We start from the raw sequence: 14,945 nt of genomic DNA on the forward strand, positions 1-14,945 counted from the left end.
CCATAACTATTTAGAAACGACCATTGCTCCTGGCATATACTTTCAAAGGGGAAAACAAAAGAAAACACAGACATGGGTATCAGCTGGGGTTGATTCCTCTCCTCTTTTTTTTTTTCCTCTTTTCCCTTCCCTCTCTTCATAGAGACGTGCAGAGCTCATAAAGAGGCCGAGAGAGAGGATCTGGGTGATGTAATTTGCTCTTCGCGTCAGCGAGGAGCAGCCCGGTGATTTAGAGGGAGTGCGCTGAAGACATGACAGAGACTAATTGCTTTCATTAATCACGTTTTGCAGGGCCCATTCCGAGGTAAACTAATTGAAATCCTCTTACCTGTCAGGGCGCCAACCATTGTGCACTGGCAGGAGTCACGCAGGGAGGGAGGGGGGTGGGGGTGGGGGGGCTGGGGGGGGGGGTGTAAAGGTGCAGGGGGAGAGTGCAGGAGAAGGAACAGGCAGGAAATGAAGCTTTAACTACAAATAAACCATGTCTTTGTCTAGACAAATCTCTTTTCAAGCCGTAATGCTCTCTGAAATGTGTTAATGTCATGTAAAGTCTTTCAGGGGGCTGCGGAGCTGAGGAGAAGCCAAGCGCAAATGTGGCTTGGGAAGAAAGGCTCTTTTCCGGCATAAAATACCAAATCAAATTATTCCCCTGGCCCAGCTGCCAGTGGCGTCGGGGAGAGAGGGGCTTTAGGCCTTAATACCTTTGTGTGTGACAGGGGCCATTACTGAGGCCCCTTTATGGTGGAGCACAACAGAGACATCAGAACAGACAGACGGGGGGAAGAGAGAGGGAGACAGGCAGAGGGAGACAGACAGGCAGGCAGGCAGGCAGCGGAGAGGCTAGTGGCTTCACTGGAGAGCATGTGAAGCAGATTGTATGAATCGATCACTCCAACCTGGAGCGGATGGGAAGGAAGCCTGCTCACTGTACTGCAGCTACAGTAAGAGCAGTGATACTGATAGCAAAGAGACTTAAACAACTTGTGAATATAGATTATGGAATATGTTATGATACGGTAGGTATGATTTATTCCACCTTCTATCCCATTCTCTGTCTCATTTCTGTATCACAAAAAAGACAGACAACTTTAACCCGAAAATAATCTAAAATCTTTACTCTGGCCTATGATTGATTTCTCTCTGTCTCTCTTTCTCTTTGTCTTTCTTTTTTCTTTTTTCCCCCCTTTGCTCACTCTGTCATTTGGTCATTTGGTGTATAGGTCTTTTATATTTGCTCATTCTAAAGCACTTGCGCTACTTTTGTGGAACGGTCGGTGGTATGAAAGTGAATGGTTATTATAATAGAGTTATATAGGTTTGTGATTATAGTGAGTGGCGTTCTTTACACTACTTGAAAAGGCGAGGGGAAGATCAGCATTCAGCAACACTATAATTACATGACCTGGGAGTCACATATAATCCACACATACCTTTCCACCTCAGATATATACCTCACTGCTAATCAGCCAGGATTTAGATTTAAAGAAGTGGTCTTTTTTGTAGTCTCACCTGCATATACATACACACACACACACACACACACACAGACACACACACACCTCTTTTTGGCAGTGGTATTCAGGAGTTGCATAGGGGACAAATCCAAAAGTGATTGCCGTGTGAAAGGCCCTCCTCCTGCCTTGAGAGTGCGTCTCCAGTTACGAGGTCACAGACAATTAGAGAGAGAGGATCAGACAGCCCCACTGTTGTCATGGTGCTGCGGAGTGACTCTCTGTCTCTACACACACACACACACACACACACACACACACACATACACACACACACATGCATACATGCACAAATAAACTCAGTGATACAGTACAGGAAACATACACTGACATCCCATTCATTATCACACATACACTCCTCATTCACATGCGTACAAACACACACAAGCATATGCACTTGCTGACAGGCACACACATGCACATCTGCACACACACACACACACACACACACACACATACACAGACACACACATAAAGACAACTCACTGCCTGGGATTGCCGTCAGCTAACACCTTGCACTTCCTCTTCCCTCCTCCCTCCAAGTCAGACAAACACTGCCTCGGGCTTCGAAAGCAGACATTTTCGGGGAGGCGAAAATGTAATTTAAGGTTCAGGAATGAATTTATTTGCCAGAAAAATATTATCTGTCGATCTGCAGGGTGTTCACTGCTTCCTGAACACCACTTGTCACTGCAGTGCCTTCCCTTGTGGTATAGTGAGGAGAAGGGCCTGCAGGGACACAGGCCGACTCCAGATCTTATCGCCGCTACCATCCCATATTAGGTTACATCCATTTTTTAATTTAGCATACTGGGAGACAAGTCAGCATTCACAATGAGCCTTTTATGATCCGTGTCAACTCGGTGCCAGAGACGAGTATTTCGCTTCATCGCTCCGCGCATTAACGAACAAACAGCGGTCCAATCCCCTCCGCTTAGTTTAATCAGACCAGGTCTGACCAGTGGCCACCGGTCACGTTTGATATGAATGAGGCATCTTAGTTGCCAAAAAAAAGAATAAAAGTCACTGCGGCAAAAGTGACTGGCCTTGATGAATTGTAGGGGAATATACTGTATAGTGTATAGTCTTTGAGTTTATTGTGATTTCTTTACCAGGAGCTCATTTCATCCCATTATAACTTCAGCCTGGCTTCAGAAAATAAGCAATGTCAATCAGTGGAGTTTTATATCATGATAGTTTGGCATACAGAATGTGTGTGTTTGTCTAATGTGATTACAGATTCAGTGGAGCCACAACAGATCACCTGAGTTTTCGCTGAAATGGACTGAAGAGAATTATTATGACTGCCTCCTCTCTGCCCTGTGGCATTATGTGACACCAAAGGATATGGATATATTTAAAGAAGAATTGTTCAATATTGATACATTGATTTCCTGATATTACCTCGCTTATTTGTGAGCAGGTCAGTCTTAATGTACTGATCATGTTTGATGCTCCAGTCAGACTTGTGTGAACTCTAAATCTCAATGTTTTGAACTTTTCACTTCGTCACACATGCACACTATGCGTTACACTTCTGAACTCTCTCTCTCTCTCTCTCTCTCTCTCTCTCTCTCTCTCTCTCTCTCTCTCTCTCTCTCTCTCTCTCTCTCCATACAGTAACAGTAATAGGCCTAGTAGCTTTTTGTCAGGAATAATATCCTTCTGGTAGGCTAAGTGCTGATGTGAATTGGCATGGGCTGTGTAGCTAAGTCCTGAACAGCTCATGAACTAGCTGAAACAATTAACATAGTGAACTCTGTCAATGCTCTAATTCTCTGGGCTGGTGATTCGGGGAAAGAATCATGAATTATGGATTGAGGTCCCCCCCCCCCCCTCCCACCCTCCTTCATGTGGCCTATAGCATACAGGCCCTTGGATTATGCATGGCTAGCTTTGCACATTCAAATCTGGGCTAAGCTACGGCAGCTCTTGGCCGGGGTGTAACTCAAAGCATTCCCTTTTATTTGAATGAGGGATTATAAAACAACACAGTTCACATATTCAACCTTCCTTTGATATAGTGAGAAGATTAGAAGCCAATGTCCCCTTATCAACCTTACCACGGGACCCGCCGGTGACTCTGTTCCTGCATTATTGTGTGTGTATGTGTGTGAGTTTAGAATGCCATACTGTACAACATGCCCATTCAGGGGAGAGGCAGGGCGGAGGTACGAGCGATCGAGGGGCAGAGAGCGAGCAGGGGGTGGCGAAGGAGAGAGGGCATAGCAGGGGGGGGTGCAGGGGAAGGGGAAGGGGGGGAGGTGGGGGAGGAGGGAAGAGGTGGGGGGGGGGGAAGCCTCGGTTTCCTGTTCCCCAAATTCCCAGCTCCTGTCTGCGGAGCAGGTACACAAAGCCTCCCTTGAAGGGTCTGGAGAGGGGCGGCAGGATGAAACGCAGCCACTGATGGTTAACAGATCTGTCCCCCTGGACCCCCCCCCCACCCCCTCCCTCCCTTCCCCTCCCGCACTGCTAGCCAACGCCGCGTTTGTTTACACTCTCCCAAGCCTTTTTAGCATTTTCTGGCCGGGCCGGGGACTTGGCGGGGCTCCACGCTGCTGATTGCCATATTCCCAGACCAGAAATGTCACTTACCACTTTGCTTTCCTTCATCCGCCAGTTAAACCCTTTGTAATCCCCCAGAAGAGCGGAGTCACCCAGGATATAGAATATTTTCTCCTGTCCCAGTGGCTCCTCGCCTCGCGCTGCCCCTCCATCCCCTCTGTGTCCCCGGCCTAGACAGAGGCAGAGCACAGAAACCGTTTCAGCCAACTGGAACGGGACATTAACATTCCTACTAGGGCAGGGTTGTGTGCCGGGAGAAAGAGAAGAGAGAGAGACCATAGGAGATAACAAGGGAGAGAGAGAAAGGCAGCAAAAACAACCCTCAGGTGCTTCTGCTCCGTCTCCAAGACAATGTCTCCATGCCTTGGTTCCTGTGTTGTGTTAGAAGTAGGATGTTGCATTATTTGTTTTTCCCCACCTTTATTTATCCAGGAAAGGTTTGCTTAGCATACATGCTCTTTTTCAGCTGCACCTTAACTCATACAGAAACATTCACAGTACAGTCTTATACAGTTGGCTACTGAGCAGCTCCAATGGACCAATTGGGGGTTCAGTGCTTTGCCCAAAGACACTTCAACTGTAGTTATTAAGGGAAGTGAGTGTTACTCATCACCCAGATTCCCCAAATTGATGTATAGATATGGGTCGAAAACTAAATGTCCTTGAATTCTACAAATGTGCATTTACTGTAACTTGAGGTGAACATGAACTTAGATCAGAAATGTTGACTGAATAATTTGTGTTGTCATGACACCCACACCCTTTTTCTTCTTGAATTTGAGGTTTCTTTGTGTAGATGGTCATAGATGGATATTGTAATTTAGATGTAAGTGAATACTGCAATACAGGTGGTCATAGCTTAAGTCATCATTACCATATATTCTGGCAAGCTTCAAATGATTAAGAAGCTTTACTACACCTTATGAGTGACAGATTAATCTCCGCTGGGGGATTCAGGACAAGAACAGAGGCAGTACAGAAGGACTGGGGAGAAAAAAAATCAAATGAGTAAAAAGTTTTTGCTTAGCTACAGAACATATAGCCCACCAACGACACAGGGTTCACTTTTCTGACTTTTCTACTTATAGAAAAATGAGTGGAGAAAAAAAACAAAAACTCACCCATGACTTATCGAGCAAAAACAAGCCAAGGTGGGACGCGAGGCTGTTTTATTAACCGGATGACATTGAGTTTATTAAACTGGCTGAGAGGCTCCTTCTCCTGCCAGAGGAGAGGGGGCTTGGCCCGGGTCCGAGACCTAACGGGGCAGAGCCGGCCCAATTAACACCAGAGAGGGAGGTCCGAGGAACGGCCTGACACACACACACACACACACACACACACACACACACACACACACACACACACACACATGCATGCACACATGCGTTCTGAACACACCCAAACACATATGCATGCAAACACACATGCACCAACACACGTAAACACACAGATATGCGCACGTGCACACACACACACACACCCACACACACACACATACACACACACAGCAGACAGGGAGGTCTGAGGGGGCCACAGCAGCCAAATAAACCCTCAGGGACCCAGTAGCTCACAGCTCTGAGCTAGGTAAGTAGTCATGCATGTGGTTATCATACACACTTACACACACACACACACACACTCGTAGGGTGGCCAAACGAGGCCTCAGCTTGCCATATAAATCTCTGCCACTCACCTTCAAATGGAGTGGTGCGGTGGGCCCAGTAAATATGAGGGCCTGTGTGTGTTTGACCACAGATGCAGGTGGAGCCTCAGTGTGGCTGGGAGTTAGAGACAGTAAGCATCGTTTGCAGTGTCGCCTGGCAACACCGCTCACTCTCATAATGACTCAATCACTGCGAACTTGCAATGGTTATGAGGCATGCTGAGGAGTTTGTGAAAGCTGCTAAAATTGCTCAATGAATGAGCCTGGCTACCTGCTGATCTATGCACATTTAGCCGTTGTAGAAGCATCACTCTTTGCAGCAGGCACGGCATACAGCAGTGAATTGCTGCTATAATATTGCTTCAACCCCAGAAGAAAGAAAGAGAAAAGAAATTGTTTAGAAAGTTCAAATTTTGTTCTGTCGCCAGAAGACACAAGGAATCATCCGGCATCTAGTTGACTGGCAGACATACGTTTTAAGTTACAAAATGTTTTTACTTCATGACATTTAATCAAGAATGGATTGCAGCGACCACTGCTGTGCTGGTGTAGATAGATACATGATGAGAGACTCCTACAATGGCTACCACTGTAACTCTTGTCTAAACGCTTTATTAAAGCAGTATGTGGTTTGTCAATACAACTACATCTGGTAAAATTACATATAATTTGCAATGCTCCAAGCCAGAGAAGCCTAATACAATACATTGCAAAAACAATCAATCCCTCCCTCATTTTGTATGTGTGTGTGTGTGTGTGTGCGCATGTGTGCATTTTTGTTGCTAACCCCCATTGACCTCCACAAGGTACAACCCGCCATGCAAGTCCATTAACACCCAGCACCGAATCTTTTTTAGACCAATCGGACACAAACCCTCCACCAACATACATGTATGGTGATGTCACAGTCTAGACCCACTTGGGAATGCCTTGTCTGCGTGGGACGGGCATAGCTGAGGACGCCTGGCCCCTCTGAGTTGACACTCCTGGCCGGGGTCCCTGGCATCCGCAGCTTCCTGATTACCAGCTGTCCCTGCCCCACTCTGCCTGTCAAATCCCAGTAACTGAGAAATAAACAAACGGTAAACAAAGGGCCTAGTTTAGCACCAGCGCTCGCCACAGCATGACAACAGGTCTGTCACTCTCTCTCCCTGCCAGGGGTAAAGAGTGTGCAGGCTGAGCAGAGAAGAGTTCAGCCCTTGTCATCTCAAAACCACTGAAGGAAGAGCTGCGATCGCTGACAATGGTTTTGTCTATCCTGCCTCAAGACAAACAGCGAAGCCAAGAATAAGGACAGACTATAACAACCTCATGGTGTTTTGTTCTGGTTCTTCGATTCAGCGCCGACTCCTTATTGCTCAGCTCAGGATGGAGGCCTTGTGTCTACTTCTCTGTTTCTCCCTCCCTCTCCCTCACTGTCTCAATCCGTGGACATCTGCTTGCTACAGAGACAAATTCCCCTAACTTGAGACACATTAGCCACCAAGAAGAGAACACAGGCCTATTAATAGGCTTCCTGCTCGTAAAAGAGATGTGGCAGATCAGGTTTTTTGGGGGGAGTTTGATACGTATGTAATACAATATTAGTTCAATTGTGATGCACCGTCAGAGGCCCCCTCTATGGAAATCTGCATGAAATCACTGTCTGGGCAAGGTCGTAAATCACCGATGGCATTGTTTATTATTGCAGTACAGTTTTATGGGAGGCGGGCGCTTTGCTGGGACGTCCCGGCGAGGAATGCCCAACAGAAGACCCGCTAGGTAATGGCCCTCTTTATTTTTAGGGGGGTTGATGGGAGTTCAGAGGAGATCAGGCCACAGGAGAATTGCACAGTTACTGTAAAGCCTGATTAAAGCACAGGAACACAACTACAACTCCCAATAGCAATCACATGACATGTTCACTCACCGGCCACTGGATCTACAACACATAATGACCGGATGATGAATCTCACAGAAAACGAAAGTTGTGAGCAGATGAGAGTGCGTGTCAGGTGAATGACAATCCACTTGTGTCTGACTACCTTTCATTCCCTTCTCTTTTTTAAGAGCAGTCAGAATGGCTGGCCTGCGAGCCGCGACACCCACTTTTTCTTTCACAAGCTGAAGAATATGTCTGGTCTGGTTGTGTCTGGGTCCAGAGTCGGCCGTTTACGCCAGGTTTCTGAGCACAGGGAAAACTTATCAAAGAGAACAGACCTCCATTCTCTGCGGCAGAGAGAGCCCACTCTTCCCTCAGAAAGACAGCCAGTCAGGACCTCAGACACTACTTAGTCTTTCAGCTGTTCGGAAGTGGGAAAAGCACATTAGAGGTCATTGTGCTGCTGCATTCCGTAGGTAGCAGCCCAATTGCTTTGTCCAGCAGCGCCGGGCCTGGCAGACGCAGATGCCTCTCCCCGGCCATCACTCCCACTCCATCTGAAAACATAATTGATTTGGATATTAAATGGGTCGTGCGGCTCTAAATAAAATTCCATGCATGCTTAATTCTCCAACGTGGTTTTGGACGCCGGACCCTTTCTTCCCTGTCCAGGCTAGTGTTACATGCTGGACTGTCTTAGCTTTGACCACCTCATAAAATCAGCCTCATAAATATTTTTCATGTGTTATTTAAACTAACTCAACTCTCTATGGCTTGGGGTGGTTTGGTATTTTCAAAGTATGCATGGAGGCTCCTACAGACGTTCACTATATGGGTAGGACTGCTATTATAAATGTGGGGCTGAGCCATGGCTTGGCTTCAAAAGAGACTTGGCTTCATGAGCCTCAAAATGTACAGTGCATCTAATTTATTATCAAGGAAAATCCGCTATTGTCTCACAGGAATTAATGAAAAGTTGCCAGCTTCATGGGACACTTGATGAATGGAATTGCAGCCACATAAATATAAAGAGACTTTGCTTTATCTGAGGCTATTAAAGAGTTTCACGAAAGTCATTTTAGTTAGTTATTCCAAAATAGTGACATAACCATGCCCGTAATTCAGGAATAGCCATTATGGCAGAAGTACTTTATAGCAGCTATTGTGTGGATTTATGATATGTGATTAGCATGTGGGCATGTGGTGTTGTTTGGTCTAGACTTGCACCAGCTCCAGTTTCTATTTGCTTCCTGGACAGGATTAGTGGCTGAGGCTGGTAACATCACTGTGAGTGTCGGTCCATGGGACACTGGAGGCAGACATTCATACTAACACACAACAGCACAGAACATATAGTGGGCTTGAAAAAAAAAACAAAACGTATCAAAGTAGACCTCAACATAAAAAAAATAAAATTCCAGTTTTAAAATCTGTGTTTTACATCTAAATATGTACGTAGATATTTTTGTTTACACATTATTTCATTCCACAAATAACTAACTAGTCCACTAGTTCCACAAATGGAAGTACCATTAGTATTTCTATGTATTTACATTAAAATAAGTAGGTTTTTTTTTAACTAATCATTATTTTGTCTGAGGTATTACACAGGACACATTTAAATAAAAAAAGTGGAAAGCATAATGTAACAGTTCACAAATCAATTTTTATTAATTTAAACACAATCAAATAATAATGTCAAAAACATCTGTACACATCTTTTTGCAGACACAACAATCTTTTGCGTTTCACAATGAGGCCCATGTAGTGTAAAGTATTTCCAGTTTGCATTTATGATTGCAACATAATAAAAAAGCGTGCTGTATGAATCTATAAAACATTTCCTCTATTTACCTACCATTACCTTGATCTAGCAGCAATATGTAGATACCCCGGAGTACGGGGGAGAAGTTGCTTTGAGAAGAGCAAGATCACAAAATGTGGTGAGAGGGGGTCTGCCGGGGAGAGAGGGATCCTAATTGAAATGTACAGGATAACAGTGATCATGTGCAAAGGAGGGAAAATTAGAAACACAATGAGTTGGTTTCCGTTTAAGAAATTCACAGTCGATAGCACATGTCCTGTCTGTTCTCAAACCCTTTTAAGTTAGTGGCTTTTCTCTTATAACTACGGTTTCCCCATCCACAGTTGCAGAAGCACTATCAAAAGGGCTTCACCAATTTCAACTACAGCCGTTTCAAAGTGGGACACAGAACGTATTTTCAAAGTCAAAATAAAAACACTACTTCATACAAAATTACGCTTGCTGTACAAGAGTTTTGTTATAGCGCTTGTATAAAAGATAATAAAACCTATTTAAGCTTGCTTTTTTTTCCGCTTGAAAACTGAAATCTTAGATTTATTCAAATTGTCATTAAAATGGCTCTCAGGAGGCATGAAAAGTGTGAAGTTTTGAAACTTCCCCACTCGATTCCACGCCATATCAGAAACCCTTATCAAGTTATATGGTATCACAATTATGTTTGCTTCCAAATACATGGGGTTAGGGCTGCAAGCTGGTGAAATGCCGTAGGGACACGAGTTGTGAGCTACCTTTCCAAATAACTAAAAAAAACAAATACCTCTTTCCTTTTGAAATATGAATCTAAAAAGAACTTGCAGTAGAGGAGACCTGTTATGTTATATAAAGATGTGAATGAAGTTTTCTGTACTGTAAGGAAGAGTCTGGAGGAGGAGAAACATCACAGAATAAAATGAAAGATCATTGACACTTGACATCCATGCTTTTGGTCTTGACAAAACGATTTATCACAAAATCCCATTATCTACATATTTGTTTACTGAACAAAACCTTGAACACATCAACACTTTCAGGCGTCGCACAAGCTTATGTGCTATAGGATGCCTTATTTTACTTCAATGAAAAAGCATTGCCACCTTTCAAGAGCATGTACCTAAATGAATATAGGAAGGAATAGTCCAGTGATTACAAATTTACACACACAAAAAGATTTCCTCTGTACACGATTGTCTCAGCATTGTAAATAAAGTTTTTTGTAATTTTCTTAAATTATTAGAAAACCCCTTTTTTTGTTGTTTCTTCCATAAACGTCTTCCTCTCGCTGTGGTGGAAATCAAAAGTACTTTGTCATGTGAAAAAGGCACGAGTCTTTTGTCGTCGAGGTACCTTCTTAGTGGCGCGGCGCCACTCACAAAGTCTCCGTTCATAAATAAGAAGCACGGGAGCTCCCAGACAAAGGAGTTAGTCCCTCTGTCTTTCTGTCCCACGACGGAGGGGAGACCAAGGAGAGACTGAAAAGGTAGGCAGGGGGGGGGGGAGAGGAGAGAAGAGAAGGAACAGAAAGAGAGGGGAGGAGAGGCAGAGAGGGAAAAGAGCTTAAGAGGGACAGAGAAATGTCACCACCAGTAGTTGTGGGCCTGTGGTTTACTGTAGCTGAGTTCTGTGGCGAGGTGAGGTGAGGCAGGCGAGGCCATCAGTAGCTCTGCTCCCCTCACAGGTGTGAACCCTGACAGAGTCCCGGCACAAACAGGAGGCCGTAAAACACTTTGACGGCTTCAGAGAGCAGCCAATTCACAGTAACCAGGGCAAGCAGCTGCAGCGCCGTAAATTCACTTTTCTCTCCTTCGCTTCCCACAAAAAAAAAAAAAAAAAAAAAAGGTTTAGGGTTAAGACGAATTGTGACCGTATGTCAGCACGCTGACTGTGACGCTCAGCCTCTCTCTCTCTCTCTCTCTCTCTTTCTCTCTCTCCCTTTTTTTTTTCTCCTCTTCTTCTTTTTCTTCCTGTGTAGTTGGAAGACAGACGGCAGGCAGCACAGGGGGCCTTTTCTGGGCTGTGGGGTGTGTGCGGCGAGCGCGGGACGGGGCTGGAGGGCGAAGGTGAAAGGTTGCGGGGTGTGCCGGAGCGGAGCAGGGCGGTGTGACGGTGGTGCAGTGCTACAAGTACTCCAGGTCCAGAGCGTGGTGGAGGGCCATGAGGTCTGAATGGCTGGAGATCCTCCAGAAGGGCATGTTGTGCTGAGGGAGGAAAGCGGGGAAAAAAACACTCAGATAAGGTGGCATCATATCTCAAGTTTGCCAAGTTTTTTCTTTACATTCCACAAAAATCTGCAATTTTCTTTTTTAAAACTGTGAGAAATAGTAAGAAGTGCTAAGAAGATTTTATGTTTTATAGCTAATAAACACAATGAAGTGAGTCTAGTCCATTCACCAGGAAAAGCAATCATATCAGTAACACGCCCCTGACAGCTACTCTCTCCCTTGTGTATACTTCTATGCAGCGCTGCACGATGCCAAACAGTACAGCTATACCTCTAACTAATTCAACTGGTGCACCAAGTTGTAGTCTCATACCACCAAACTAATCCAGTAGCTATCCTCAACCGCAGCAGGAATGAACTGGCCCACAGTGTCTTTTGAGCGAACCTCCTGCCTGCCAGTGTGTGTTTAGGACAGTGCAAATGAGCTGTTGTTCCCAAGCAGAGGCCGGGGGAGAAACCCGAGTCGCAGAGAATGAAAGGGGCTTGTCAGGTAGAGTCCTCAGCCCCTCAGTGTGTGGAGCCCATTACCCTCCCCTTATCAAAGGTATGGCCTCTCCCAGGCATATGTTCCGCTTAGGAGAGCCTGCACTGACCCTTAAAAAGCTCTTTGCTTTTTGTTTTGTAAATTGTCTTTGCTTTTAAGTTTAAAAGCTGGAGATGTTATCTCCCCCTCCTCTCCCTGGCAATGGTAATAACTGAAGGCAGAATTGTTTCAGGGATTGTGGATTTTTTTTTTTTTTTGTAGGATAGGGTGGAGGAATGGGGGCTGGAGAACTTTTTAGACGTTTGCTTTTGTAGTTCCACACAGTGTCACGTCTGATATGCGCCTCCTGACGGGTGAAATTGTTGTGTTATTTCACGTCCTCTCTGATGTTGACACAGAAACCTTTTACCGCATGGCGTGTCATGGGACTCACACCACTCAGATGGGGGAAAAAAACGCCTTATCCTTCCATCAATGTCACACTCCAACAACTCAAGACTGAGTAAAAATATTTGCATCTTTTTTTCCGCAAATCATCCCAGAAGACCGTATTGCCGTGCCGCGTTAGCCTTTCATGAGCCAGAGCTATTGGTTTACACAGACATTTAAAGGGTGAAGGTAGAAGAAAGTCTGTATTTCTTCTTAACCATTGCCTAATCATTCCCTCATCCTTCCTCGCCCTTCCACTCATTGTTTACTGAGAAACAGGTGAAAAAGGAGCTGGAGGCTTTTCAAAGGGAAACTCCATGTCCTCACCCTGACAGTGCGGTTCACCACGACTGTCAGTGAAATATGCTCCTGCACCACTGATTAATTAGCTAATGAATATTTTGCTGCGTGCGGCTTGCATTTGGCATTCGGTTTACATCCAAACTTGGCAGAAAGCTGAATACACAACTCTTGGAGCAAGAGCCAACAGGTAACATAAATCTTCTGAAGTCAGATGTCAGAATCATCTGAACAGATACCGTCATGTTTCTGGAAAGGCTGTGAGAGACGTCGCCCATCGGCCTTTCTTGTTCTGTCTCCTGCTAACAGGCTTGTCATTGCAGTAAATATTCTAATTTCATCAACAAAGATTTAAGTCTCCTCAATGCGCGCTCTATTTACGGTGTGCCTCCGACATGCCTGAAAGGGCCTGTCTAGCATTACACATACAGTATTCACGCTGCTCAGGGCACCGAGCAGGAATATATAATTATGCCATCTCTCCCCTCCCCTGCTCTGTAAACCTGAGATGGCGGAGGAGGAGGGCTGATTACATACTACGGGCTTTCTCTCTTGTACTTGCACGACCTATAAGAGGATAAACGGATGAAAGTAAAGTAAGACGTTTGAGGAGGAGAGCTGCAGCACCTAGTCCTTTCTTTGCGAAGGTATGGCAGGCATGTTTTGTGTTCTGCAAGCATTCATAATGAACTCCTGACCTTACAGAAACCAACCAAACATTAAATGTTCTCCGAGCTCCATGCATTTCCGATGAATGAATCTATTCTTCCCGCATCCAAGGCCTCTTACCTTTTTTGAGCCTTGCTCCTCTTCCACACCATCTCCAACAACAACGTAAACAACTTTCCTCCCGAACCTTTGAATTACTCTCTCGAAACAGCTCTCCTTCCCTGTGGAGGGGAAGACAGGGGTGTGTGTGTTAGCAGAGTTGTGCGTGGAAACACAGACAGGGCACATACACACACACAAGCACACTCGTACAGACACACACAGGCACATGGAACCAGCCATCAAGTTGATGCAGAGGCACAGGGTGACGAGAGCCCCTTTAAAAACACCACGCACACAAAATAGGACAGAGTGTAAACACTTTGGGCTCAGCGAGGGGACGTGATAAGATCAGCCCCCAGATAAAGGCAATCTGAAAGGCATTAACTGTGTCCTTCTCCTCCCCGAACCTGGGACAAATGGACTTAAACCAGCTAAATCAGTCTCGCATGCTACAGGGCCTGGTTAGGGGAACCAGTAGGCTTAACGCTCCGAGGATCCCTAAGCTACGCTCGCCTCCGACTCCACGCTGATGGGCCCGAAAATGGTGCAGAAGGGAAGCTTGATGTTTATTTTGCATTTGAAACAGTGAAGGAGGGGAAGGATTGGAGGAAAGGAGGGGTGGGGGGGGGGGGGGGGGTCTGTTGCTGTGGAATGACATAAATGTGCAGAAGTGGTTTCATATGCAGAGCCGGAGCAGGGGAGGCCTGGGGAGGCCCAGCACAGGCCCAGCTCCAGGAAAATAATCCCAGGCTGATTAGGCCTCTTCCTTCGTAGAAGAACATCAACCCTCTCCGGTGTCCCAATCTCCCACCCCATCCACGCCTCTGTCCCATCACACAGATAGTATGTGTGTCTTAATGTTTACACACATATCGTCACCGCTGCTAAATTCACGAGCATCCACGCCAAAACATGGTAACAGAGAAACAGCACGAAACACTGGAAAAGCACATTCAAATCGCACTAACATTTCAGTATGACATGCAAAAGTCAGTATTTACCTATTTTGGTTGCGCTATAAATATTCTCGATAGGAAAGACTATGCCCAAGCCATAGAGCAGGACCTTAGCCAGGGCAGGGATGAGCTGCGTGGTGGTCACCAGGATATTCACACAGTTTGACCTGCAGGAGAGGGGGAGGAAAGGGATGACATCACTCTACATCACTCCGAGGGAGGACAAAAGAAAAACACGGTGCACACAAATTAGAGACACTGTGATTTATCAATTGTCAGCTGTCCTGCAATGAGGGATTGGATCTCAGCCCCCTTTTAAATGTTTAAGTCAGCTCTCTTAGCACGCTATCTTTCAAAATCAAAAGACAGAGCCTATCCAA

The 14,945-nt window shown here is 45.5% G+C and overlaps 1 protein-coding gene across 3 annotated transcripts in view; it reads right to left on the reverse strand.

The window, feature by feature from the left end:
• Positions 1 to 9,249: 9,249 nt before the first annotated feature.
• eya1 (EYA transcriptional coactivator and phosphatase 1) overlaps positions 9,250 to 14,945 on the reverse strand; it is a 33,901-nt gene continuing 28,205 nt past the window's right edge. For all 3 annotated transcript variants that reach the window (XM_071923976.2, XM_071923972.2, XM_071923971.2), the window contains 3 exons: positions 14,611 to 14,732; positions 13,628 to 13,728; positions 9,250 to 11,602 (listed from right to left, as the gene is read on the reverse strand). In XM_071923976.2, the coding sequence (XP_071780077.2) occupies positions 11,522 to 11,602; positions 13,628 to 13,728; positions 14,611 to 14,732 (304 nt within the window). In that variant the 3' untranslated portion in view covers positions 9,250 to 11,521. The remainder of the gene's footprint in view (positions 11,603 to 13,627; positions 13,729 to 14,610; positions 14,733 to 14,945) is intronic.

Source organism: Centroberyx gerrardi, chromosome 22, assembly GCF_048128805.1.
Source record: "Centroberyx gerrardi isolate f3 chromosome 22, fCenGer3.hap1.cur.20231027, whole genome shotgun sequence".
Lineage (NCBI taxonomy): Eukaryota > Metazoa > Chordata > Actinopteri > Beryciformes > Berycidae > Centroberyx > Centroberyx gerrardi.